This window comes from Nothobranchius furzeri, chromosome 11 (assembly GCF_043380555.1).
Source record: "Nothobranchius furzeri strain GRZ-AD chromosome 11, NfurGRZ-RIMD1, whole genome shotgun sequence".
In the NCBI taxonomy this organism is placed as follows: domain Eukaryota; kingdom Metazoa; phylum Chordata; class Actinopteri; order Cyprinodontiformes; family Nothobranchiidae; genus Nothobranchius; species Nothobranchius furzeri.
The window spans coordinates 43,558,745-43,586,131 of NC_091751.1; the positions used below are offsets into that span (position 1 = coordinate 43,558,745).

At 44.4% G+C, this 27,387-nt stretch overlaps 1 protein-coding gene across 1 annotated transcript in view; it reads right to left on the reverse strand.

The window, feature by feature from the left end:
- Positions 1-581: 581 nt before the first annotated feature.
- LOC107383561 (collagen alpha-1(XI) chain) overlaps positions 582-27,387 on the reverse strand; it is a 103,665-nt gene continuing 76,859 nt past the window's right edge. Inside the window, exons 47-67 of the mRNA XM_015956284.3 lie at positions 12,994-13,047; positions 12,399-12,452; positions 12,241-12,294; positions 11,722-11,775; positions 10,757-10,864; positions 10,466-10,519; positions 10,185-10,238; positions 9,747-9,800; positions 8,203-8,256; positions 6,968-7,075; positions 5,827-5,880; positions 5,659-5,712; positions 5,030-5,137; positions 4,819-4,872; positions 4,688-4,723; positions 4,525-4,578; positions 4,107-4,365; positions 3,870-3,982; positions 3,729-3,797; positions 2,751-2,984; positions 582-1,265 (exon numbers count right to left, since the gene is read on the reverse strand). Coding sequence (XP_015811770.1) covers positions 1,119-1,265; positions 2,751-2,984; positions 3,729-3,797; positions 3,870-3,982; positions 4,107-4,365; positions 4,525-4,578; positions 4,688-4,723; positions 4,819-4,872; positions 5,030-5,137; positions 5,659-5,712; positions 5,827-5,880; positions 6,968-7,075; positions 8,203-8,256; positions 9,747-9,800; positions 10,185-10,238; positions 10,466-10,519; positions 10,757-10,864; positions 11,722-11,775; positions 12,241-12,294; positions 12,399-12,452; positions 12,994-13,047 — 1,830 coding nt within the window. The 3' untranslated portion in view covers positions 582-1,118. The remainder of the gene's footprint in view (positions 1,266-2,750; positions 2,985-3,728; positions 3,798-3,869; positions 3,983-4,106; positions 4,366-4,524; positions 4,579-4,687; positions 4,724-4,818; positions 4,873-5,029; positions 5,138-5,658; positions 5,713-5,826; positions 5,881-6,967; positions 7,076-8,202; positions 8,257-9,746; positions 9,801-10,184; positions 10,239-10,465; positions 10,520-10,756; positions 10,865-11,721; positions 11,776-12,240; positions 12,295-12,398; positions 12,453-12,993; positions 13,048-27,387) is intronic.

Sequence of the window (27,387 nt, forward strand, 5' to 3'; positions counted from 1 at the left end):
AAAATCAAATCTGAGTCAGAAACAAAAAGCTGAAAAAGTTAGTAAAACAATCGAATCCTCGTCTTTTTTATTATTGTGACCAACAACGGTGATGCCAACAGGCCACAGAATCACAAAAAGGGAACAATACATTCAGCCCAACTTGTTTCAGAACTCCGTTTTAATTGGCACTTTAAAAAAAACACTTTTTGTTCATTGTTACAGAGAAAATATCCACATGGCCTCGCTGTGATTTTACCACATGATAAAATGTAAACATGTTTTAAGCTAGTATGTCAAAGTTTTTAGAGAACAAAGAGGTACAACAATGATTTTTATCCAAAACTATTTATATTACTATCTTGGTTTGTTATGGCTTAATTTCCTGATGGGAATCAGGCTTGTCATGAAAAACACAAACTGCTCTTTTGGATTGAATTATCACCTCCTAGTTTGTTTAAGCACATAAAAATAAATCCTGACAGTAATATTTACAAAAGGACTGATTCATAGTTACAATTTGAGGCTGTTTTAAAAGTATATCATGGACATGACTCTCTTCTAAGAAACTTTAAATATAATCATAAAATTTATTCTTCAAGCATGATTAACCAAATATTTATTCAACCCTTAAGAGGCACATGCAGGCTTTTAGAGTGGATTTGGTGAGGAACAGTAATGTACAAAATTGCTATGTTAAAAAATAATTACAATTTTATCAAAAAGCACTATTTGTAGCACCTTGGGTGTTTTGTGATTCTGCACAAAAGCACCTCCGTGGTTGTACTCTGAGCATCACCTGGAGCATCCAGAGAGGAAGAGGAGGTGGGAGGGGAGAATGTGGGATAATTGGGTTTGGGGGTGAGTGGATCCTCTCTTTAATGCTGAAAGTGTGCTACTGTCCACCACAGCATCTAACCTCCTTTTCCTGATGTCACTCAAGTTAAAGTCATGTGGTTCTGGCCCTACGAGGGCGAGGAGGACTTCCCCCTGGTCAGACGTCTTCTTTCCTTCCTGCTTGATTGGGTCTTCTTTGCTTCGTAGGGAGAGAAGGTGATGGTTGTCAGATCTCTGAGTGTGGGTGTTATTATGTACCCTCTGACCCTGTCTTTCAGCTGGGAGGGGTGGGGAGGGGTCGTCTAGCCGAGGAAACACACGGCACCAACCTCAAAGCCAAACCTCTGGTTGGTGCCCCCAAAGTCATTCAGCATGACGTCAATGATGGGCAACTGGTCGATGCGGGGAGTGTTGATCTCCAACGTAGTCCTGGAATAGCCCTGCTTTAGCTGCAAAGTGAAGAATACATGAAAACGTTGTTTACTAAATGATCAAAAATGCTTTTTAAAATACACGGAGATGGATGTGTAGCCACAAAAGTGCAGCATTTAGAATTCAGCGCATTCTAGATATTCAGGTAGAAAAAGTGATGAAGCTCTTACGGTTGAAACGGTAGTTTTCTGCACTTTTCTGTTTAAAAAAACATTGTTTCTTAGTTGAAATACTAAAAATATTCAGCCAAGCTAAAAAAAAGACGAAGAAAGAAATAGAACTGTGTTGCCTTGTTTCTGAACCCACTGAGGTTAAAGGTGTAGGAAACTCATTTAATCAATACATTTGCAGTTGCCTCTGGTAGGAATGAATTACATTGATCAGCATGGACAAGTCTGCAGCAGAGAGTGGCGGGATTAGGAGTCTTATTTCCTGATATTTTGGCATCTTGCCTCTGATTGGACAACAGCGACGTGACTCTACCACTGTCTACATTTGCTCTGCAACATGGATGTTTTCTCTCCACAAATAACACAAGCTTGGAGGAATGATGCTGTGTGGTGGAGTTGCTAATGGTAACGGTTAGCTTCTGCAAGCCAAGATATTTTCTGCTGCTTCCTGGACGCTAAACCAACGACAGCCTTCCCCGTCGTGAGTCAAGACGGGTGAGTCCAAGCGACCGATTGACATACAGCAGTCAGGATTTACAAATCCTAGAGTTTCACTGTATATTTCTATCAGAAGCTAATGCAGGAAATAGATGTAGGAGATGATTTTTATGTTCAGCCTGTGTGAAAAACACAGAGTGACTGATTATAATCAGAAATAATTATTAAAACGTGTTTTTTCAGTGTTCTATGCCTTTAAACTAATTTAAAAAATGAATATCTTGAAATGTGGATTATCCTTGCTCAAAACTAAACTATAATCTGAAGGAAAAGTAAACTGTTTTCATTTCATGAAGCTTTATAACAGGAAGTTTGTCGTCATTTCTTTAAAGGTAAAAGAACATGAAGTCCTAACTGCCAGAAAACAACAAAGATGAAAAAGATCAGAAATAAGGCTTCTGCATTAATTAGGAAACGTCAAAAAAGTTTATCTAGTAACATTTTTCCTTTTGCAAAATGAGATTTTTATACATGACTCTTTTTCCAGAAGTTCTAATGTCTTGAATTCATATTATAACAAATAAGAGGAAATTGCACAAAACTAATGAATAAAAAATCTACAGCATCAAGACAGTTAAAAAAGTAAACAAATAAAAAATCTTCCAGCACTGGTGTAGGAGAAATCAACACATGTTTTTGTAAATAACTCCACGAGCAGTTTTCAAACAACAATACCTACCTATTAATTCAGCATTTACTTTTGTCTCAAACATACTTTCTGACACTTTTCTACAATCTTCTGTATATTGGTGAGGATTAGTGTGACGTCTCTGGATTTAGAAAAAGTTTAATTACAAGCACTCAGTGTGAGAACGAGAGAAAGCGAGTGTTTACCGAGCAGCCGTCCATCAGCGGCTTGATGAAAGGATTATTGTCATAAGACATTTCCTCATCGTTGGAGCCCAGGAAGCGCAGCGCCTTGTCGTAGCTGTCAGCTTTGGCATCATACCAGGCGACGGATTGATGGCAAATGTAGGTGAAGTTCTGCCGGGCTGAGGAGCTCAGCAGCTTTAAGAAGGTTATCTGAACCATGTTGATGGTGTTCTCTGCCATGTCGACGTAGTTCAACTGGGGACAGGCGAAGAGAAAACAAAACTTAAAAGGAAGAAAAGTCAGAAGGATATTTAAAAAAAGGATGTCTCAAAAGTGTGGAGCACTCGTTTAATCAATACAACTGCAGTGGTCTCTGGTAACACTGAATGAGGGGGAACAATTCCAGTGTACCATTTCCTGGAACTAGAAGTGAGCCACATCACAGCTGAGCTTCAGGCGGCATGTTTTCGAGTTTCATTTCCTGATATTTGGACATCTCGTGACTCTCCCACTGACTTGCAACATGGATGTTTCATCTCCACAAATAACACAAGCCTAGAGGAGTTCTGCTGTGTGTTGGAGTTGCTAATGTTAACGGTTAGCATCTACTAGCCGAGACGTTCTCTGCTGTTTCCTGGATGCTAAACCAACAACAGTCTTCCCCATCGTGAATCAAGATGGGTGAGTGAATGAATGATAAGTGACAGTGTGACGTAGATCTGTCAGGATTTTCAAATCCTAGAGTTTCACCGTCTATTTTCTATCAGATGCTAATGCAGGAGATAGTTGTAGGAGACTATTTTCATGTTTAGCCTGCATGACAAACTCAAGAGTGATGGATTATAACAAGATTTTAATAATAGATTTTCAGTGAACCACACCTTTAATGTGGATGCTGGAGAAAGGTGTGTCGGCTGAAAGAGTGTAATGAAATTGAAAAAAAAATAGATGAAAGGGAGAAAAAAAGAGGTCTGCGAGGAGCCATGTGGGTGGACTTACGATTTTCCCTCGTTTGAATTCACTGAACCAAGAACCTGGAGACTCCTTGGGCCAGTTAGATATTCTAACCTGTAACAGGAATGTCAGCATTATGTTGACCATTTGTGTTTTCTACTGCAGTTAGTAAGCAGCGTAACTCACTCCTGTAGACTTCTTGTCTGGGTAAATACACGTTTCTCCACCTGCTGTGAAGTTACAAAACACTTTGATGGCGTCTCCAATGCAGCCCTGGTTTGGATCGATCCAGTATTCACCTGAGAGAGAAGCAGAAGCGTGAAACACTGCCAAACACAAGCTGTTTGGTTTTGACCATCTTTAAGGTTTTTTCCACGATCCCGAGCAAAATCACTGATGGCTAAAGCATTCTCTCTGTTGTACCATCTGGGAAGTCGGGCTGGCTGAGGTGCAGGTCGTTGCAGGTTCTAGCAGGGTTGTCTTGCGTGCCCATGGGGAACTTCATGTGTTCGATGTCTTGTTTGAGGTTGTTGAGAGATCCAAAGACATCCTCCATTCCCTCTGTGCCCAAACCTATGCCATAGTCGGCCAATGCCTCGTCTCCCTGCGTGTCGGCCTGCCGCCTGCTCTTTTTGCTAGGCTGATGAATGGGCAGCGACTGGATGATGTCACCAGGTGGACCCTGCAGTGCAGAAATTAAAGATTGGCTTTTATTATTTTCCAATATCAAATATGTATTTTAGTTTTGTCAAAAAGGAAAACAAATCTGAGGAGGAAATTGGTTTAATATTTTTGTAAAATATTCTGTTTTGCGATGAAAACAGCTGAATCTTTAACTTACAGGTGGTCCAGGTTGTCCAACCAGCCCAGGGTCTCCCTTCTGACCAGCCGAACCCTGACAGAAAACAGAATTATGAGCATGTGGGAAAACAAAAACATTTCCTTCCAACATCCATTAAAATAAAAACATAATCCAAACACCAAAACAGTAAAACGTAACTTACAACTGAACCCTTAGACCCTTTTTGTCCTTGTGCACCCTGATGAGATAATAGACAATATTCAGATATGAAGAAAAGAATCAGTGAGACAGAAAGTGTAAAATCACATTTGTTCTACAAGAACTACGACTTACAGGAAGTCCAGGAGGACCAGGAGGACCGAGAGGACCATTGGCACCCCCCAACCCCTTATGACACACAACAAAATCAAATTAAACATCATGCCGAAGATACATTATATAAATCATGTTTTATCTCTGGATTTGTCAAAAACTATTAAGTGTTTAAATGTACATAAAGTGAGAGTAAAATTGATTTAGTTTAAAGTCACTCCAGGATACCTACAGCGTCTCCCTTACCACCTGCAGAACCCTGAGGTCCAGGCAGACCTCTGTCTCCCTTCTCTCCGGGTTCACCAGGAGGTCCAATCAGACCAATGAGACCAGGATGACCCTGAAGCAGAAAGGGAAGCAAATCGTTATCTAGCACTACCAACCACCTGCTCAATAAAAAGTCACGTCCACAGCAAAAACAGTCTACTTTCTGTCCGTTTTTCTGTTTGATTAAGTTAAAACCATTCATGCTAGTTCACGGACAATTTTACACAAAGCGGCTACCTAGACGAACCCTGAGGGTTTTTATTTCTATCAATAAATAATCTGAATGCTCATTGTGGGTGTCATATTTAACAATGGTGTGTCTCTGCATCTGCTGCTGGGCAGAGTTATGATCATCTGCTTCTGACTGCAGCACGCTGGCAACCAACCAATGACCATTACAAAGACGATATCATCAGACTTATGCATATTCATTTAGTGCATTAAATCACTGAGTGGAAAAACCAAACTCATTTTCATCTCACTGGGAGAGAGCAAACCCTTTGCTTGCTTTGAGAGCTTCAGATAAGGCGCAGAAGTAGATATGGAAAATACAGCATGAGGGAATTTTAGATTAGCATCCCAATAATGTCTCACCTTCTCTCCTTTGAATCCAGAGTCTCCTTTCATGCCGGGAAGTCCAGGGGGTCCCTAAGGAGGAGGAATCAGTTTGTTAGGAGGAACTGAAACGCCAATTGTTGCAACTGAGGTTTTAAGTTCAAATATCAAAACAAAACATGCAGGTAGAGGAAAGTAATGTCTTACAATGGGTCCAGGAGGACCATCTTGTCCAGAGGCACCTGGAAGTCCTTGCTCACCCTGAAAAAATAGTTAAAACAAAAAAAATAATAACATACAACAGTTTTTGACCAACAATTTGACAACTTCATAAACATATTTTATGTTCTAGTGCATGGGTAGGCAATCATGTCCCTTAGTGCCACTATCCAGCAGGCTTTTGTTGTTCCCCTGCTCCACCACACCTGATTTTAATCAGTAGGTCATTAACAGGCTTCTACAGAGCTCAATAACCTGATGAACAGGTGATTAAACCACTGAGATAGCAGGAAAACAACTAAAACATGCTGGACAGCGGCACTCGAGGGCCTACCCTTGGAAAAACGTGACCTTGGAAATTTGTCATTAATTCCCGGTTATGTACTGCCATGTAAAATGTATGGGGACGAGGTCCTGCCTCAAGTGGAGGTGTTTAAGTATCTCGAGGTCTTCTTCACAAATTAAGGAAACATGGAGCGGAAGATCAATAGACAGATTGGTGCTGCATCTGCAGCGATGGTGGCAATGTAGTATTCTGTCCCGGTGAAGAGAGGTGAGTTGGAAGACGAAGCTCTTGATTTACCAGCCAATCTATGTTCCAACCCTCGCCTGTGGTCATGAGCTTTGGGTAGTCATCGAAAGATTTGGATCAGGATATCCATTTTTTCCCCCCCCTTGATTATTACAGAGCGTAGCGAAGGGATCTGGGATTCAAGTGGCCAAATTTAGTATTCTCTGCAGGGTGTCTGGGCTGTATCTTAGAGATAGGGTGAGAAGCTTGATCATTCAGGAGGGGCTTGGAGTAGACCCGCTGCTCATCCACGTCGAGAGTAGCCAGGTAAAGTGGCTCGAGCATCTGGTTATGAAGCTTCCTGGACGCCACCCTGGTGGGCTTTTCCGGGCACGTTCAACCGAGAGGAGGAAGACCTAGGACATGATGGAGGGACCGTGTCTCTCTGCTGGCCAGGGAACGCCTTGGGATTCCTAGAAGAACTGGCCCAAGTGGCTGGGGAGAGGGAAGTCTGGGCTTCTCTGCTTAGGCTGCTGCCCCCATGACCCGACCCCAGAGAAGCGTACAAAAATGGATGACTGGGTGGATAAAATGATAGCTTTCTGCTCACAAACTCACAACAGGGCCAGGAATTCCACGCAGACCTTCAGCACCAGCCTTTCCGGGTGGCCCCTGAGGTCCCACAGGTCCAGTTTTCCCAACAGGTCCTTCTGCTCCAGATTCTCCCTAAAATCACAAATACCCTCTAATTATTAATTATTTTTGACCAAGCATGCTTTTACTTGCTGTAAAGGAATTATTTACAGAAAAGAAACACCCATTTCTACCAACTAAAACGTTAAAACGAGCACTTTCCTAATTGAATCAGTCATGTGATTCCTGCTCTACACTATATCTCTCATGCTGTCAACTCTGTCTTTAGATAATTGTTATTCAGTTTAAGGACTGAAGTATTCCTGTTTCCCTGAAACACATTGTTCTACATTCCACGTTTCCCATCACAGAAGCTAAGAGTGGGAGGATACGAGGATTTGCAACGCTCAGACAGATCATATGTTTCCAGGTCTCATCCATCTGAGCAGGAATAGCTTGTTTTCATGTATCGATGCTCCGCAGATGTGATATTGGCCGTGATGATAGATGAAGGGAATTAAACCATTTTGACAGGCAATTAGGCCCAGATTTGACAGAGTTGAATCTTCACGCAGGCTTTGCCTTGTCTGTCAAATTTACTCTAATCTTTTACCTAAATGTTGATGGTGTTAGGTGTGTGTGTGTGTGTGCATGTGTGTGCATATGACTGGGTGCACGTGAAGGGTAGAAATAAAAGAAAAACAAAGAAACAGATTGAGACTATTTTGGTCTTCCAGGTTTTCTGACGGTGCAAATCTGATGTGGTATCAAACACTGTCTTTACGGCTTAAAGGGTTTCTTCCTCTTCATGCTCACTGATTGTGCAAACACCAGGATGTTAAAGATTTCAACAAAGCAGTCTAATATTTTGATTGTCAAGAGACAGCATTGCTTTTTATGTGTGACTAGTTTGCCAATTTTTAATAGTATATGGGATTCCTGAGCGGGGTATCCAGGGGAGACAGGCTGCGCCCCTGGGGATCCGTGACATTTTTTGCTTCCTTTTAAGATTGCCTTCCTGAGGAAGGTTTGGAGCAAATAAATAATCCAATCCACAAAAGTGACTCTCAAAGCAGTGACAGTTGACTAATAAAACACCGCTGCAAGTAGGACAGCTAAAATATAGAGCTGAAGTTGCTAAAAAGGAAAGTTAAGCTGAAAGGTTGATTTCATGGTCAAACTCAGACTGACAACATTTTATTTCAATTACCAGAGCTTACCTTGGATCCCTTTTCTCCTTGCCTGCCCTCTTGACCTGCTTGTCCAAGAGGTCCCTAAAGATAATTAAAAACAACATTAGATTTTTCTGATGATCACTCTGCCAACATTCCCTAAAAACCATTAATTCTGATAAATATCCAAACATGTTCTGACCTTGAAGAGGAATGCAGCACCAGTGCAAAGAAAACTGTTATACAATCTAAATATAATTTGATAAAAATTGAGCAACGTTTCGTCCCCAAAACAGCCTCTAGTCACATCTTGTAAGTGGGCTGACACGTGGTGTTAAAAAGCCTAATCACTTTGACCAAACAAAAGCCACGGGTCTTCGATGTAGGTTAAGATCCCTGGCAAATATGTGTGAGTGCACAGGGCTGTGTGTGTGCACCAAAGCGTGACTGTGTGCTAATGTAGTCAAAGAGCTCCACGCATCAGTGAGCACCAAAACTGGAATCGGTTTTAAGGAGATATTGCAAGAGAGGCTAACCCAGAATTACCTTGAAGAATGAAAAATTATACCACAAAGTTCATTAGTATGGACGGCTAACCGCGGTCTAATTAGTTCTGTAGACTCCGATGCTAACGTGAGGAATACAAACTCAGGCGACATAAAAGTGCTTTCCACACAAATTTGTCTCCGAATACACAATCACTGCTTACATTTGAAGTTAGGCCATTGTAAACTAAAAAGACACTGGTGTCCACTAAACATTTCACACAGTTAAGTGGATTTTACATCTCTCTGGCGCTGTGACCATTTTCACTCAAGCAAGAAGTAGACTTGATTCAAAACACACGATGAGCTGGAGAAATTAATCTTGTTTATTCTAAACAGAAAGTTGGTACATTTGTAAAACATGCTGTATATTTTAGGTACTAAATGAAGAATCATATATATATATATATATATATATATATATATATATATATATATATATATATATATATACACACACAATGCAAAAGGGCAATGTTTTGCTGTTTTCTAGAAGTTAAAGTGTTAAAAGTAGATTTATCAACAATATCAGATTTAATCCTGATTTATTTCCTAATCACTGTCAGTCAAAATATCTTAATGTTGATAATTATAAAACAGCATCACTGCCTTCTGCGATCCAAACTCGTTAGACTGTTTTCACTAATGGGCCAGGATTCCTTGGAAACATGAGAAAATCAATCTAAAATCTTGTTTATTTATGTTTATTTATATAGCAGACACTTTTACCCAAAGTGACTTACAATTTATAACCTATAGGGCATGTTGTGATCTGTGGGGGAAACCAGAGTACCCGGAGGAAACCCACGCATGCATGGGGAGAACACGCAACTCCACGCAGAAAGGCCGCATCCGAGTTTCGAACCAGCAACCTTCATGCTGCGAGGCAACAGTACTGACTACCATGCAGCCCAAATCAAAGCGTATGATCATAAATATGCATCAGCGGGTAATGAAGTAGCTTGGGGCTTGTTATGAACACTTAAAAAGAGAGAAACTGGCTAAAGAGCTGTGCGGAAGTAAAATTTTTGTTTGAAACATACTCACCCTTTTACCAGGAGGCCCTGGTACTCCGGCTTCACCAGATGGACCTGGAGGGCCCTAAATTAGAGCAGATAAAACACTCAAACTCCACTTCTTAAAACATCAGAGCAATGCTACATCACAGGACATCCCAGTTTGGAAAAAAATGATATTTTATTTCACTGAATGAAGCTGGCGCTCATGAAATATGACAGGTTTGCTCTCTCTTTTTGACTCTCAAGACTATATTTGAATTTAACAATGATCTGCATGTTTTATCAATGACTACTATAATTTTACCCATAGATGTGAAATAATGAACAAACGTCAGAAGACACTGGGAATTTTAAATATCACACAAAAAAGTGACTTGCATCAATATTCTCTCAATCTTAATAGCAATATAGAATTTAATTGTGGAGTTTATGTGCTAAAAACAATTCTGATTAAAAAAAGACTTACTGGTTGTCCTGCCTCTCCATCATCTCCCTTATCACCAGGTAAACCATCAAGACCCTAAACAAACCACATGTGATTCAAACATGATTTAATAAAAATGTAACCAAATTACAGAAGCACATAAGACATTATATTCGTAGCAGCATGGAGTCGTTCTTATCATATTTGTGTTGGGGGTAATTTGAGCATGTAATTATATTCACAAATGCAATTGTTATTCATAGTCATAACGGTTCATAGTCAATAACGGCTATTCAGAAAGAAAATATAATTTCAGTACTTACAGCAGCACCTGGCTCACCAGGGGGGCCTGGGTCTCCTGGGAAGCCGACAGGACCCTGCAGACACACAGAGACACTGATACGTCTGAGCCTGACTCATATATTTGACACTGTGTCAACAACAGCACTGTCAGCAGGCAACTCAACAGAGAAATACAACACAATTACGCTGTCAGAGAAAGCTCTAATGACGCACCAGCTGTGTGTGTGTGTGTGTGTGTGTGTGTGTGTGTGTGTGTGTGTGTGTGTGTGTGTGTGTGTGTGTGTGTGTGTGTTGAAATGTTGGAGACGTACAGGGTTACCCTTTGGACCATCATCGCCAGGGGGTCCTCTGGCGCCTGCAGGCCCAGCAGCTCCAGGGGGGCCAGTCTCTCCCTTCTCTCCAGTCTCTCCTCGAGGGCCCTGAGTCAAAATTCACCATCACAAGCAAGTAAGTGAGAGTAAAAACAACAAAAGACACACAGCTGGGATCAAAACAAGCAACAAGAATAACCTGAACAAATAAAAAACAGAAACTCAGGTTTTAGAAAATCCTCTGAAAAATATTTTAATGGAAGAAAATGAAACCCTGAATATCCCAGGGTTGTTTTAACCCTAGACCCGATGGACACAGGTTCTTCCAGCTTGCTTCAGTGCAGCAGCTGAAGCCTGATTGCAAGTCCAAATTTATTAGCTGGCCCATTAGAGCTGAGCTCTTCACTAGTCAATGCCAGTATGGCTCTTTACATCTGGACTGGGATGACTCTGTGTGTCACTGTAAACAAATATGAAGCACAGATCGATCTGTCAATACAGTCTGAGTGACTCAGACACAAGAAGTCTCACACCTGTGGCTAGGGTGAGACGTGCCTGGCCTTGGAGGTGCTGTGGCTACTCCTCAGCCAGGATCAATGGAGCAAATCTGATCTGAGGTTTTCCACCAGCTAAGAGTTGAAACTAGAACCATTTTAAAAGGTAGCAACAATCTGAGATGAGTCATCATTATAGAAATTGATGCAATGACGAAAAATGACAGTAAACTAAAAAAAAAAATTCTAAGTAGTAAATAAAATCAATACTTTTCTACATTCAGATACTGTGGAAACAGGAATGAAAATCCTGTCTATGTACAATTCAAACCCCATTATATATATATATATATATATATATATATATATATATATATATATATATATATATATATATATATATATATATATATGTAACAATCTTTCATTTGAAAAGATACAATGATCACGTTACTGGAGTTTTACACTTACTCCAATACCAGGTTCTCCAGGTGGTCCTGGGTTACCAGCCTCTCCAGTTTCTCCCTGTAAGTAAATAAATAAGAATGAATAAATAGATAAATTAATTAGTTAAAAAAAACAACAACAACAATAATAACCCAGCTTCATCAGCTAAATATTGTATTAGCTTCCACCTCAGTGTTTTAGTACGTTTATAGTACACAAACACAGCTCAGTGGACTAGTATGAGTGTCCACCCTGAGACTGGGAGACTGTGGGTTCTAATCCACAATCGGGTCATACCAAAGACTTTAAAAATGGGACCCATTGCCTCCCTAGTTGACACTCAACATTAAGGGGTTCGACAGGGGGATTCAACCACCAAATAGTCCTTGAGCGCGGCCATGTCTGCGGCTCACCGCTACTCCAGGGGATTGGTCAAATGCGGAGACATCATTTCACCATTCCGTGTCGACCAATGAGACTTTATGTGTAAACATTGTAATGCATCACTACTACATTATTAGTTTCCAGTTCATTGGTTCTTACTTTCTCACCGACAGCTCCCATTGAACCAATACCTCCAGGAGGCCCTTGTGCACCCTGGAGATAAATTAGAAACACATTAATGAAATTAAAACACCATACCAACATGACATGGATTTTTACATCCTTTAATTTTGAAACAAACACAATATAAAACCTACATCAGCACCACTGGGGCCCTGTGGACCTCTGGGACCAGGAGGACCTGGTGGACCCTGTCAAAAAGAGATATTTACTTTTAGGAGATGTTTACAAGCATGTTGATACATGCATGAAGAGACATATTCCTGGACTGATTTGTTACTTATTTCATTGTTTTAACAGAAGTGTTATCAAATGCAGTTTTGAAAGTTTAAGAAAAGGTTTCAGCTGAGAACTTCCTACTGAACATCTGCAATACATGATGGTGACATACTAAAGTGTAGATAAATTACATAATGCTCAGATCACGCTATGACAATGTTCAGATGGTAAATGTGTGAAGATTGTCAGAAAGAGAAAAGGTCGGCTGCTTTTTCATTCATTAAAATAAATCATCAGACACTTGCTACATTTTCCTTCACTTTACAATTTATTCTGTAGCTCTACAAAAGTAAAAAAAACTGTGCACAACAATAGTGATTGCAAAGTTTGAACAAGTTGCAAACGTATAGTGTATAGTGTGTATAGACATGGGTCAAAACTTGCAAAAGAAAAATGTGAAAATCCAACTAAAATGAAATACTTGTGAACAAAGAGAGAATGAGCTGCGCTCACCATCGCTCCAACGTCCCCGTTTTCTCCCTTCTCACCGGGAGGACCGGGCAGACCCTGTGAAGAGGTCACAGTGAAAAGGGTCACGAAGCAGCACCTGAGACCAAACTCCGCCGGCAGGAGCATGCACACATTTCGGTTTGCTCATTACCAGATACCTTCACATGACACATTTTGAATAGTGGCCTTCAGGATGCAAAGTGAGTGCATTAATACCAGCAGAACCCCCTGAGTATAAACACGCAATTAGTCAAAAGGACACCTATTGTAATTAAAGGGTACGGGAGGCTTGGGTGTAATCAGCCTGTGTAAATTACAGGGTGGGAACTCCATCCATCTACGTCCACACCAGCTTGAAACGAAGACCGCTGCTATGCAGCTTTTACAGTATATTTATTCATGCCTGACCAAACAGGAATGAGTGCACCTCAGAAAGGTGCCAGTGTAACAACAACAAAGAACCCACCACTCGCTCTTGTAGATTATTGTTCATCTGCATGATTGTAGTCATTATGTTGTGTTAGATTAACTATAATAATGGAGCATGAATAATCAATTGGTGCACGGAAAGCTGAAGTAATAAGTTGCTGCAAAGCTGAACTGATGTGGACATCAATCACTGAAATAACATGTGCAGTTTCTGGTCCATTTTGTTGATTTAGTTTCTCTGCAATAAGAGAGAAGAGTGATATTTATCAGGACTCTTGTGGGATTTGTGTCACAAGGGTTGTTAGATTGGAGAAATGGATAAGCCAATTTGATGTACGTTGGAAGAGAAAGCATTGATCCATGTTGGGAGGGTTGTTAAGTATGTGTGCTAAACTCTGAACATGTCAAAAGAAATCAATAAAAACATCAGGTTTGGCATTTTCCACATCTATCCTCAAATGCAAGGAAGTTTGATACGAGCAAACTGTTTTTAACTCTCCTCTATGACCTAATTTTAACCTCTTAATCGGAGGAATTCTCCTGCACACCAAAGACTAATATTCCACAAGGAGCACAGCTGTGATTGATGGAAGGCTTTCCAACCGAAGCCATTTATTTCCCCTCTGGTCAAAAATCGTTAATGCTACAGATAATAGCGCTGAAAAGCTGAGCTTGTGGCAGCTGCTGCCTTGTATTGAAGGGCAGCTTAAGCAAAAAATAATTTAAAAAAAGGGCGATGGGGTGCATTATGCCCAATTAAAAGCCAATTGCACTTAATTACATTGTTATCTAGCCCTATTGACCAGCGAAGCTTTGCTCTAATTTCATCCTCGGTGGGTCTTTGGATAATGACTTAGAGACATTCTATAGTTTTTTTCTTTTTTTAATCCATTGCCACCAAAGGATGCTTCCTAAACGTCATCCTACTGCTCTAAATAAATCAGTGTCTTGACCTTCTGCAGTATTTTTTTTTAGTTGCCATTTTAAGGAAAGGGGGCCAAAAGAGAGCAGTGAAGCCATAACATCAATCTTCTTCTCGATCAAAGCAGTCATTAACGGCCCGGGGTCAGCCTCTTAACAGCAGAGATATGGCAAAGGCAGCATCCTTCTTCTGTTAACACGTCTGTAGCTAGATTAGCCTTCATGTTACTTTTCTAAAGTAATGTCTATCTTAATGTCTCTTTAATTAATTTGATCTTTTTTCTTCACATTTTAATTAAGCACCAAGGTTTACTGAGGATCAAAATGACTTTTCATTGCAAAATGAATCATTCTAACTAAATGGCCTGTATTTGATTAATCACTTCTAGAGTCCTGGAACCCCCCAAGGCACTTTACAACACAATCAGTCATTCACCCATTCACACACACATTCAAACACTGGTGGTGATGAGTGACATCATAGTCACAGCTGCACTGGGGCACATGACTGAGGCGAGGCTGCCGAGCACCGGTCCCTCCGAACACCACCATCAGGCAAAGTGGGTTAAGTGTCTTGCCCAAGGACACAACGACACAGACGGGCTGGGTGGGGATCGAACCTGCAACCTTCCAATCACGGGGCGAGCACTTAACTCCTGTGTCTCCATCGCCCTCATTAACCAAGTTTTGACCAATAGCTTTCTGCTTTTACAGTGGGCATAGGAAAGAATCACCCCGTTTGACAGACTTCAATCCTTTTGCTTTGAAGCCTAAATGGAAACACTTTTACCAGCTTTACTTATCAAATGCAACCAATAACTTTCACTGAAAAATATCAAAGTTACAGTTCAAGAAGAAAAAATAAATGAAAAGAAAATAATAAGAAGAAGACAATTAATAAAGTATCACCACCTCCTTAAAAGAAATTTTACACCTAGTCGGGGGGGGGGGGGGGGGGGGGGGCACCACTTCCTCAGAAGAACATGGTTACTGGCTTCCACCTGTGATCAGCTGTAATCAACGCGATTAGTGGAGCTTAAACCACAGCTGTTCCTGGAGCGTTCTCTTGCTTGGTAGTGCAACTGACAGCAAACAACTGACTCTGGTTGACATAAGGCAGGAGACGGATGCAAAAGAATCTCAACGGCTTTAGCAATCCCGCAGAACACAGTAACGCCTCTAATAAAGACGTGGAAAGCATTTGGTACCACTAGGATCCTCCCTGGACCCGGTCGTCCCTCCAAACTGGTTACCAAGAAGCCAGTGGCCACTCTGAAGGAGTTGCAGGACTTCATGCCAAGAGTGGTCATTCTGTGCACTTGACACACTTCACAGATGTGGCTTGTTCGGGAGGATTGCAAGGAAAAAGCAACTGTCCAGAAAGGCCATATTAACTTTCATTTGAGCTTTGCCAGAATGCCTAATGAAGATTCTGACACCAAATGAAAAATTGTCTTATGGTCAGTTGAAACCTAAATGGAACTGTTTGGCCTCAACATCAAACTGTACACTTGGTGTAAATCCAACACTGTTCACCATTTACAAAATACCATACCTAGAGTAAAGCATGGAGGTGGCAGCTTCCTGTTGGGGGTGCTTCTCTGGCTCAGGAACTGAGGCTCTCATTAGGGTTGAAGGAAAAATGGATGGGGCAAAAGACCGTAAGACTCTTAGGAAAAGCCTTCTACCTTCTGTCAGAAAGTTGCCGATGGGCAAAAGAGTCACCTCTCAACATGACAATGATCCAAAGCACACAGTAAAACTGACCGCACAGTGGCTGAAGGAGGAACAAGTGAACGTCCTCATGTGGCCCAGTCAGAGCCTAGACCTAAATCCCACTGACAATCTGATTACAGATGACCAACGCCTAGACCCAACTGGAAGTGTTCTGTAAAGAAGAGCAGGCAGTAATTGTTAAATCCAGACGTGCAGTTGATAGAAAAGTTCCATAACTGACTGTTATTAAAGCAAAGGTTGGTTCAACTAAATATTGACACTGGGGGATGATCCTTTATTAATCTCAATATTTCTTGTTTTTTATTTCTGAATTGTGATATTTTCCTGTTGGATGTTGTTGGTTGCTTTGGATAAGTAAAGCTGGAAAAGGATATTTTGTGTTTTGATTTCAGGAAACAAGTTTCAAATCTTTCACAGGGGTGATTCTTTTCTATACCCTCTGTATGCATGCTGACAACAGCTCCCCCTTCCCAAACTGTTTCATGGATCCAAATATCAATGTAATCAATACCAAACACACTTTGGGTATTGATGACATGACATATAAGTAATGAGATCAATAGTCCAGTTTTACTTTCTCTCCCTTGTTCAGTGACTTGTTCCAATTAAATCTAAAAGTAGACATCTCTTTTCAGATTCATGTTTAACCCTCCCACTGTTCTAATGGGTGTGACCCCGCGAGGAAAGTTGACCATTGAGCAGGGTTGATGGTTTATCCCTTGGGTCCATGTGGCAGGGGTGAGGAGTGAGCACCACCTCACCCCTGCCATGTGGACCTCAAGGGATAAACTATCAATCCTGCTCAATGGTGTTGAGGGTCTGACCTCATGAGGAAATTACTATGCAGTGATTTTCTCCAAAATGACTGTGCTTAAATTGCTCTGAAAAGCAAATAATCACATCAGCGCCAAGAAACTTCATTTCCCATGATGCTTTGCACACGGAAGCATTGTGATGACGTCACCGCCTAGTACCAGAAACACGTTCTGCGCATGTGCGGGAAGCCGTGGAGCTTTTCCCGCGAACTAAGACCATAAATCTTCAGCAGAGACAAAGAATCCTCGTTCTTTTGCCCAGGATACCTGGCGGTAAGGACACGCTTGTCAACGCTCCGACTCCCTTGAGCACGCGGAAGCTCTAAGTGCCCACGTTGAGCCCACGGAACTGCTGGAAACTAAACTGCAAGCCCATCAGATCTGCTCGTTTCTGCTCCCCTCCAGCTGATGTTTGAGGACACAGAACTGCGGAGGAAAGCAACAACTCCATCAAGCACGCTGTAAGTTATAACTCAGCACAGAAAGAAACTGCTGTCTCTGTCCAGCCCGTGGAGAAACACTCGTGAACGCCAAACAACGGAGAAAGCATCAAACCGACGGATGACGCTGGAAACTGCGGAGAAAAACGGAGAACCGTCAAGTCATAACAGCGGGGGACGCCTTGCTGCTTTGGTGATCAGAAAACTCATTTTTTTCTCTCATTCTTTCCTTCTCCCGTTTCCTCTATAGTCTCAAATAAGCAATAAACCGCGTCTATTGCTTAAAAAGTAGCTTCGTGTTTTCCTCTTTCGTCCCAAACACGTCCGTCGGGTCATTTTGAAAGAATAAACTGCTTATTGATCATTGTTTGGTATCTTAAAATGGTTTCTGTCATGGCCAGGCTGAAACTAAAAGATATTAATTTGTGATTAATCTTTTGTGTTGTTTCATGATCTTTTGAAATGTTTTGAGTGATTTAAGGTTAAGTTACTACTGATTCTAAGTGCTTTGGAAGTTAAAGTGCAAGTTGCCACCCACACTTTAGCCAGACAAAGGGGTCAGCCATCTTGTATTCAAGACTCCATTTTGAATCCATACACACGCACACACACACACACACATACACACTACTCCTTTGTGAGAACAAAGGACCCCATTCATACATCCTCCATCACATGCAAACACATCCATCTTCAATCATATCACACGGTTATTATTCATCTATTCCACTGTTTATTCATTTGACAAATTGTTAATTAAATGTTATAAAATTCAGATTTTTGTGTCCAGTAGCTTTGTTGTGTCGAAGAGAAGTCTCTGCTCCAAGGATTCTACGAACTTCAAGAAAGACTGATAAGAGTTTTGGATTCAATTTTTCCCCGGTTAAAGGGGAATGGTGCCCCGTATATCTAAGAATATCTTAATTAATTAATAAATCAGTAAATATTCCCATATTTACAGAATTTATTGAAGAATCCAAAAGTAAGTTGAAGCTTACTAATTGTTCGCTCCTAATAACCCCAACATTTTATTGGTGCCCCGTGTGAGGCTTGGATACACAGAGACTTTCTATCCGACACAAACAAACAAATAAATCCAAAGAGCTTGAATTAAAAATAATCAGTTGTTCAGCCTTGAACCAGCAACAGAGTGGTGCTGATTTCGCTGAGCAGGAAGCTGCATCGAACTCTCACCAGTAACTCAGTGCTTCTTTAAAGGTGCAACGTGTAAATTAATTCTGGTTGACCTTTTAGGTTAAAAATTCAGTTTTCCTTAAAGGTGCAACGTGTAATTAATTCTGGCTAACCTTTTAGGTTAAAATTCAGTTTTCCTTAAAGGTGCAACGTGTAATTAATTCTGGCTAACCTTTTAGGTTAAAATTCAGTTCCTCATTAAAGGTGCAGCGTGTAAGTAATTCTGACTAACCCTTTTAGGCTAAAATTAACTGCTAATTTAGCGACTTTAACTCACAGTGGCTATTGTAACTAACTGAAACCTTCACTCAAAGACTGATAACACCTTGTTTGCTAATATTCTGAAGGAATAACTAGCATATTTAACACTGCAAGTGTTGTAAGACGTTGCTACGGCAACGCACCAGCTTTTGCTAAAATACTGAAAGGAATAGTATTTTAGGCGTTAGTCACGGCATTCCGTGCAATCTTAAAACGCTAAAACCTGTGCGCACAAAGGTTAATTTAGTGTTTTTCTGCTACAAAGCTAGCAGTTGCTGCCCAAAAGGTGCAGCTTGAGCTATCTGCAGAAGCTCTACTAGGCTATTTTTGGTTCGGTTGTTAAAATGGAGGGACAGAGTAGTGAACTGACCAACTCCCAGCAACCAGGTGGCGCTGCGGCCCACGACTATGAACCTGGCCTACTTTCTGGACAAATATTGTCCAAACTGGTCGCAGTTGCTCGAGAACCCGACTACCCTTCTAGGGATTTCACTGAAGAACAGCGTAGCGACGAGCTAGAAGCTGTAATTGATCAAATAGAAAACCCGGATGGTACAAAACCAATCCAGGTTCACTTAGCTAAGTTAGCCTTGATCCTCTATCAGAGAGAACTCCAACATGATCGAGAGATCATGAACCTCCAGAGTATGCTAGCTGAAAAACAGCGAAATGGAAGGCTGATCGAGGAAGACGACACCCGCACCGATTCTGGGGAAGATGGGGAGGAGACCCCGCCCCCCTCTGCTGATGACAACAGACAGTGGGAAGGGGGGAAACACCAGGACTCTCTGGACGGACGCACGCCGCAGGAGAGAGATGAAGCTCATCTGTTCCAACCTTCGGCCCCGTTCCCTACACACACTATAGGGCATTCAGGACCACCTAGGGGCCGAGAGCAGTTCACCCTCAAATCCCAGGTTGGACCCTCATCTTCACGGCCTTCTCAATCAGTGAGAAGTCGACCAGCTGAGCGGCACCTCTATTTAGACCGCTCCCCCAGTCCACGAAGGGTGCAAGGTGCCGGCTGGGGTTATGCACAAGCCCAAGCTGCACCTCAACCATCCACCCATCCTAGCTACTCCGGTATTCGGCATGCCGATAACCAGCTGCAGGACAAAGCATCATACGCCAGTCCGTACCCGGACAGAGCGTATTACGCAGAAGCCCCAGTTGAAAGACGCAGGCTGCACTTCGCAGACGTGCCCCGGGAGGAGGACCTCCCAGGACACCCACGTGACGTGCCAGCAGCCCGCCACAACATGCCGAACCCCGATTTGGGCCCCAGGAGTCAACATTGGGAGCCCAGAGCACACCAGCGATATCCAGCGCCTTCTGAGACAGACCGTGGGTCAGAGTCAGAGGATGACGCGCCGTACCGTGAGTCAGGGCTCCGTGTACGTCAAATTGAATCGCTAGCTAAAGACATAGAACGCTTTGATCCTAACACCAATGAATCCAACGTCGACGATTATCTCAGGGAGATAGAACGTTGTCTGCTTGATCTTCCAGCACCCTCTTCAAGGGAAAAGCTCAAGCTAATTTGGAAAACCACATCTAGAACGGTGCACGGTTTCATGGAAACTCTACCACCTGACATTCGAGATCGGTACTCCTCGCTCTGCCGAGCGTTGAGGGATGAATACGCCACGTATGCAGACTCTGCGTCAGCTACAATGGGGGCCTTCTCCATCAAACACGGGAGAAACGAACCCCCCAGAGAGTATTATCGCCGACTCAAAAGTGCTTATTTCCAAGGTCGAAACGGCCCTGGGCTCGAGGAAGACCCTGCCTTCAGATCCCTGTTCATTCACAACCTGCACGAGTGTGTTCGCTCCGAAGTCTCAATGTATTGTCGGATAAAAAAACTGACAACTCAGGAGATTAGGAGATACGCTCAACAGGCTTGGGAAGCCGGCGGAAAGCCTCAAAAGCCTGATGCACATCACCGCGTCATGCACCTAGCTCCCGACGCCGAGCCGCGTTTGGAGCTCGAAGGCACAAAAGCTCCACCCACTAAGCCAAAATCTGCTAAACCTAGACCTGATAAACCACGAGAGCAGTCCCAATCTCCTCAACAGGGGAAGGGGGGTGCTGATTGGCCGCCTAGGTCTGGACAATCAGACAGGAAGTGGCCCAACCAAAACCAACGGCAGGTAGGTTGGAACAGTGGAAGGTTTAAGGAGCGCCGCCCACAGGTAGGTCCCGAACACAAGTCCGCAGGTGAGTACTTGACCAAAGCCGACCTCCAGGAGATGTTTCAGCAGTTCCTAGCTAAACAGAAGGAACAGCTGAGATCTGCAGATGAGACCCCTGCACCAAAGTCTGCTTCTAAGAAGCCAGACCCAGAGCCAACGTCCGCATGACTAGGCGTGGCTCAACCTCCCAGCGTGGCCAGGACCTACCTGATCAGCTGGGGGAACACTACTGGTAGATCACAGGAGTCTCCTGAAATCTACCCCCCAGAGAAACCTGATACTAAATTTCTGAAGTTCCTTGGTGACTTAACAAACCATGATCATGCTCGCCGTTTGTACTGTAGCACCAACGTAGGTGGATGCATACAGGTTGATGCTCTGCTGGATACTGGCTCAGAAATCACCCTGATATGCTCCACATTGTTCCATCGCGTGTCTGACACCATGCGGTCGCTCGGGAAACCAGTCCAGGTTGAACCTTGTGACCTGAAAATCACCAGCTACACCCAGACCCGGGAGTGTATCACTCACCGGGCGTGGCTGGATATCACCTTCCAAGACATGACTCTGGTTCACCCGTTTTATGTCTGCCAGCTAGACACTGAACCATTTCTCGTTGGTCAGGACCTGCTTGAACGTCTAGCTCCCCTCATCGACTGCCAGAAGGGTCAACTGTGGGCCCAGGTGGACACACCTAAGCCCTGGAACCCAGATAGCAGCCGACCATCCTCCATTCTTGAAGTCAGCATAAGTGAGCCGCAAAACCCTTGTTCCAAGGTCATGCCCCTCCCTACAGCTCCCACAGACGATGTCCGCCTGCAAAGGCATGAAACCGCTCCTGGAACTCCGTTCCGCACACATTCATCTTTTCTCTGCTCGCTGAAGAACGTCAGCCTGCAGCCATATGCACCACACATAGTTGGTGGTCTTACCATCAACTGCACCCACATCTCAGATGCTCGCCTTGCTCTTTGGTCTGAAAAGTCAGCCATCAGCCAGCAGACGTTTGAACACCTGCGTCAGAAGGACCCCCTTCTGGTCAGTGTGACACGTAGCCATCGGCTCTTGTCACCTACTTGGCCGCAGAGGCTCCTGAAAGCGCCAGAGGTCTGCTCTCTGACTATCCAACTTGGAGCAAGACAGCTCACACATACATTCAGCATCATACCACAGCTTGATCCACCTGCACTCATTGGAGCAGATCTGCTGGTTCGACTAGGTGCCCAGCTGGACACTTGCCATCAAGTCCTTTGGGCCCGGGCCACACCTTCCTCTGAGCCTCGCTCAGAAGGCCGTGAACACTTGCTGTCCGGACAGACCATTCCACAGGCCTGCCGTGCAGTGGTTGAGGCCAGCACGGTTCTGCCCCCACTGGTCAAAGGAGTGCCTGTTCGTCTGACTCTGATGAAGCATCAGAAGCTGCCAGGCACACAGGCCTTCTTCCAGCCATCACCACACTTCTTGGAGCTCAACTTAGCCGTCTGTGGCACGCCACTCTTGGAGCTGAACAATCGTTCTGCGTACTTGTTGGTCGAAAATCCGACCCAGAGTCCTATCCACCTGCCGGCAGGAAAGCCCTTGGGCATGCTGATAGATAGCTCATTCCATGACTTTGAACTTTCAGTCCCCGTGATCGGACAACTTCCGTTGTTCTTGAACGACAGACAGGTTGGTGCAGACACATTCAGTACTTTCCCTTCACAAATGATTACCATCAAGCGGCATGAAGCCCTTCCTAAGGAACCCATTTGCAGTGCAACCTTAGATACTGACAGCGGTCAGTGTCTAACGGTTTTTGCAATAAATACTCAACCCTCTGAGTCACCGGTTGAAAGCCCGGAACACCAGAGACCCTCCTCCTCTGAACCTTATGACGGCTTCGAGGCCGAAGTCAGCCAGCAGCTTGACAAAGCGGATGCGCTGGAGTCAGAGGAGCAGAGAGCAGCGCTTAGAAGCCTGTTCTATGAGTTTCAGTCCATCTTATCCAGGGACTCCCTGGACTGTGGACTCACAAACCTGCACACGGTTCGCATTCCGACGAACCCGAATGCCCCTCCTACTTTTGTACGTCAGTACAAGATTCCCCTCGCTGCTTATGAGTCGATCCAGGAGATCCTCGATCAGCTGAAGGAGAAAAACATCATCAGAGAGTGTAACTCCACTTACAACTCTCCCATCTGGCCGGTTCTGAAACCGACTGGGAAATGGCGTCTCACCATAGACTATCGTGCACTGAACAAACAAGTACCTCTCTCCAGGTGGCCTATGATCCATTTAGATCAGGAGCTAGCCAGAGTCAGAGATGCTCGTTTCTTCTCTACGGTTGACGTAGCCAACGGCTTCTGGACCATGAAGGTTGAGCCGGCGGACCAGTATAAGCTGGCTTTCTCCTTTGGAAATCGCCAATATACTTGGATTCGCTGCCCCTTTGGCTACTCTGACTCACCTGCCGAGTTCAACATCTTCCTCCACAAAGCCATGTCAGATGCTGCTTCCAGAGGGAACCTCATATATGTCGATGACATCTTGATGAGGAGTCGAACCTTCGAGGAGCACCTGGCCGAACTCCGTCACGTGCTGCAACAGCTCGCTGACGCCGGAGCTAAATTGGCGATTCTCAAGGGACAGTGGTGTCGAACCAAAGTGGAGTATGTTGGACTGCTGGTTGGCCCTAATGGAGTCGAGCCCCAAGCGGGACGCATTAGAGCCATTCAGGACATCAAAGCCCCAGCTAATCTGACTGAACTCAGGAGCTTCCTCGGAGTCTGCAACTACTCCAGACAGTTCATTGAGGAGTACGCTGAAACAGCGAGGCCCCTCACTGAGCTGCTTCGGAACGACACACCTTTCGTGTGGGACAGACCCCAAGAACTCTCCTTCCAGTTCCTAAAACAGAAGTTGGCATCCGCACCCTGTCTGGCTTACCCAGACAAGGATAAAGAGTTCTACATAGAGGCTACTTTCTCCTCTCACTGCCTGAGCGCTGCTTTGAAGCAGAAACACGATCAGGACATGAGAGTTGTGGCATACGCCAGCAAGCCTCTGAGCAAGGTGGAACTCCAGTTCTCAGACTGCGAGAGAGCTCTCCTCTCTACAGTCTGGGCCGTCGAACACTTTCGTAGTTACATCGGTGGACAGAAAGTGATCATTGAAACGTGTCATCAGCCCGTCACCTTCCTAAACAGCCAGCGTCTGCGCGAAGGAAGAGTGTCAAACAGCCGCATTGCGACGTGGATGATGGTGCTCCAAGGATACAACATTGAGGTCAAGTATGGTCAGAACACCAAGCTAGCACTAGGACAAGGGCTAGCAGGCTGCCAGCACTGTGACTCTGACTCCGTCATGGCCCCCCTGGACACACCTGCCGCAGTCTACCCAACCGCATCCAATCATCGCTACTTTGATGAGAATGTTTGCCAAGGGCTTCCGAAAGTTTACACTGACGGATGCGCCTACCTTCACGAAGGCCAGCTCCGTGCCGGGGTTGGAGTCGTTTGGGTGGACTGTGACACTAAGCAACCAAATCACTACCGGTTGGGCCAAAAGTCTAGTCAGTACGCCGAAATTGCTGCAGTGTTGATAACCCTCCAGCAGGCGGCAGCCTTGGACATCACTCAAATCGTCCTTTGCTCTGATTCAAACTACGCTAGACACAGCTTCATCTCTCACTTCCCCATGTGGAAGGAGAACAACATGAAAAACGCCAGGAACAGAGACGTGAAACACTCGGAGTTATTCCTAGCGTGTGATCTGCTCACCACTGAGAAAGGCATAATGGTCTACTGGAAAAAGGTCAAAGGTCACTCCAGGACCCTAGGTCCAGAGAAAGATGGTAATGACGAAGCTGACCGCCTTGCTAAGCTCGGTGCTGACCAGGGAACCTGCTGGGAATTCAAAGACGAGTGGCTTCCACCCAAGGCCGTTCACGAGGTCTGCGCGATTACTCGTCGCCATGCTAAACAGGCAGACGAACCTCAGAACGTTGGGGTACCCGTGTTTCTAGGCAGACAACCAGACGACGCGGACCTAGTCACCATGCAGGAACAAGATCCTGACCTGAAGCTCATCCGCGAGCTTCTCCAAAAGGGCCCGATGTCTAAACAACCGTCACCACCTACTGGCGCAAGCCGAGATTTGGTAACCCTGCATCGTCAACTCGCGCATCTGAAACTACAAAACGATTTGTTAGTTTACATACGTGACGATCACAGCCCGCCGCGCTGGGTTGTTCCACTCGACCACAGAGGAGTGATGCTTGCCTACGCCCACGACACTCCGGTTGGAGGTCACCGCGGAATAAAAGCTACCCTCGCGTCACTGACAGAAGTAGCATATTGGCCATCGATGTCCAAGGATGTACACAGCTATGTCCAAGGCTGCCTCATCTGTGCCCAGTTTCAACCCTCCCAGCCGCTTGCTAGAGCACCACTGCAACGCAGGGGAATAACCTTCCCTTGGTCCCACCTGCAGATCGACTGGGTTGGACCGGTTCCTAAATCGGCAAGAGGAAACAAATATATGCTAACTGTAACTTGCAGTTTCACAAAGTGGGTGGAATGCCTTCCAGCGCCAAACGATACAGCTGTCACAACCGCTGTACTGCTGATTAACCACGTTTTCAGTCGATGGGGACTTCCACTCTGCATTGACTCTGACCGAGGAACTCATTTCACATCCAGTGTAATGACGTCCCTGTTTGAACTTCTGGGAGTGGAAGTGAGATTCCACCTCCCCTATCACCCACAGTCATCCGGACAGGTCGAACGGATGAACCGCACGGTCGTCTCTATGCTCAAAAAGTACGTCTGCTCCACTGGGAAGGACTGGGACGTCAAGCTCCCTCTGGTCCTGATGGCCATACGGTCCACTCCACAGCGATCCACTGGGGTTACGCCCTTTGAGATGATGACCGGCAGACTAATGACTCTACCACTGCACCTCCTGTATCACCCAGAGGATGTCAGTGTTGCCACTGCCTATACCGCTCATCAGTATGTGGCAGACTTGAAAACACACCTCAGAGCTACGTTCGCGCACGCTCAGAAGAAACTGGAGACCAACGTAGAAGGCGCTAAAGCCTACTACGACCAAAAGACAACCAGCCGCGAATACGAGGTGGGTGACAAAGTATTCTACTTTCGGTTCGCCCAACCGGCACGCAAACCTAAGAAGTTCCTGCCCTGCTGGTCAGGACCATTTGAGATCGTGGCAAAACTCTCTCCAGTTGCATACAGGTTACGCATCACCAAAGCGAGACAGGAGCCTGTCTACAAATGGGTGCATGCAAACCAAATCAAACCCTACGTCAAACCATCCCCGCGGGTACAGAGACCAGACTCCCCGCAGGAGGTAGACGTAGTCGCTACATAGTTCTATGCATGGAAATGGAAAAGGGGGGGAAGTGCACGTTTAACCCACTAACATGTACTAACCGACAAAGAACCAGGCCCCCCCCCCCCCCCCCCCCCGCCGTCACTTTCACTAACCAAGAGAAACTCCTTCCTAGACCGCTAACAGGATGTACCTACTAAAACCTTACAGGGTGCTCTGGTACCTATTCTAGGCTCTGATTAATGAATCTCTACGTGCAATCAAGACTTTGTCTGAAACCATACCTCAGGATATTGTGTACACACGAGTGGTGAGAGATTTGATGTAGGACCTGCTCAGGGAAGTAAGTTCCACGCTGGACAGCTTGGTTGAAAGTCGTATTTCCCCGTACTTGGTACCACTGGACCTGCTCAAAGTTAGCTTGACAGCTGCTACCCCTCTACTGTGCACCTTTCACAAATCCACCTAGCGTACAGCCTAAGTAGTGCAATGCCCATTCACGTTGGAAAAAAATTAGAACTCGGTTTCCTGTTAAACGTTCCCATAATTGTGACACCTCACATCTATAAGTTTAGGTCGATGCTGAACATTGGTATTTGAAAGGACGGTAGGCATTTCCACCTTGAACTAAAAACCTGGCACTCCATCACCTCAACCTCGAACAGCATGATTCGGAGATTGAGATCATGGACGCTTTCCAGGGTTATAACTTTACCATCGATTTAGAAATTGACCAACAATTACTGATTGAAGGAACCAAATTTGCTGAGTTCACACAAAACCCGCGTGAACTTACTTTGACGCCCAAGACGCTACATTGACACAGATTATACGACTTTAATCTGCACATTGGTCGCCCTGGGGATGGAATGGCTCATCACGGCCGTGATTGCTTATTCCGCCTACAAGCGTGTTAAGAAACTCCAAGATAAGATGCACTTGCTCACCTACGGTGTGCCTCGTAACTGCGTTCTGGGAGACTCCAAGCGTGAATGTACCACACCTGTCTAAAGGGGGTGAGCAACATTTTCTTTGTTATTCTGTAAACCTAAGAGTAGTTCTCATTTTAGTCTA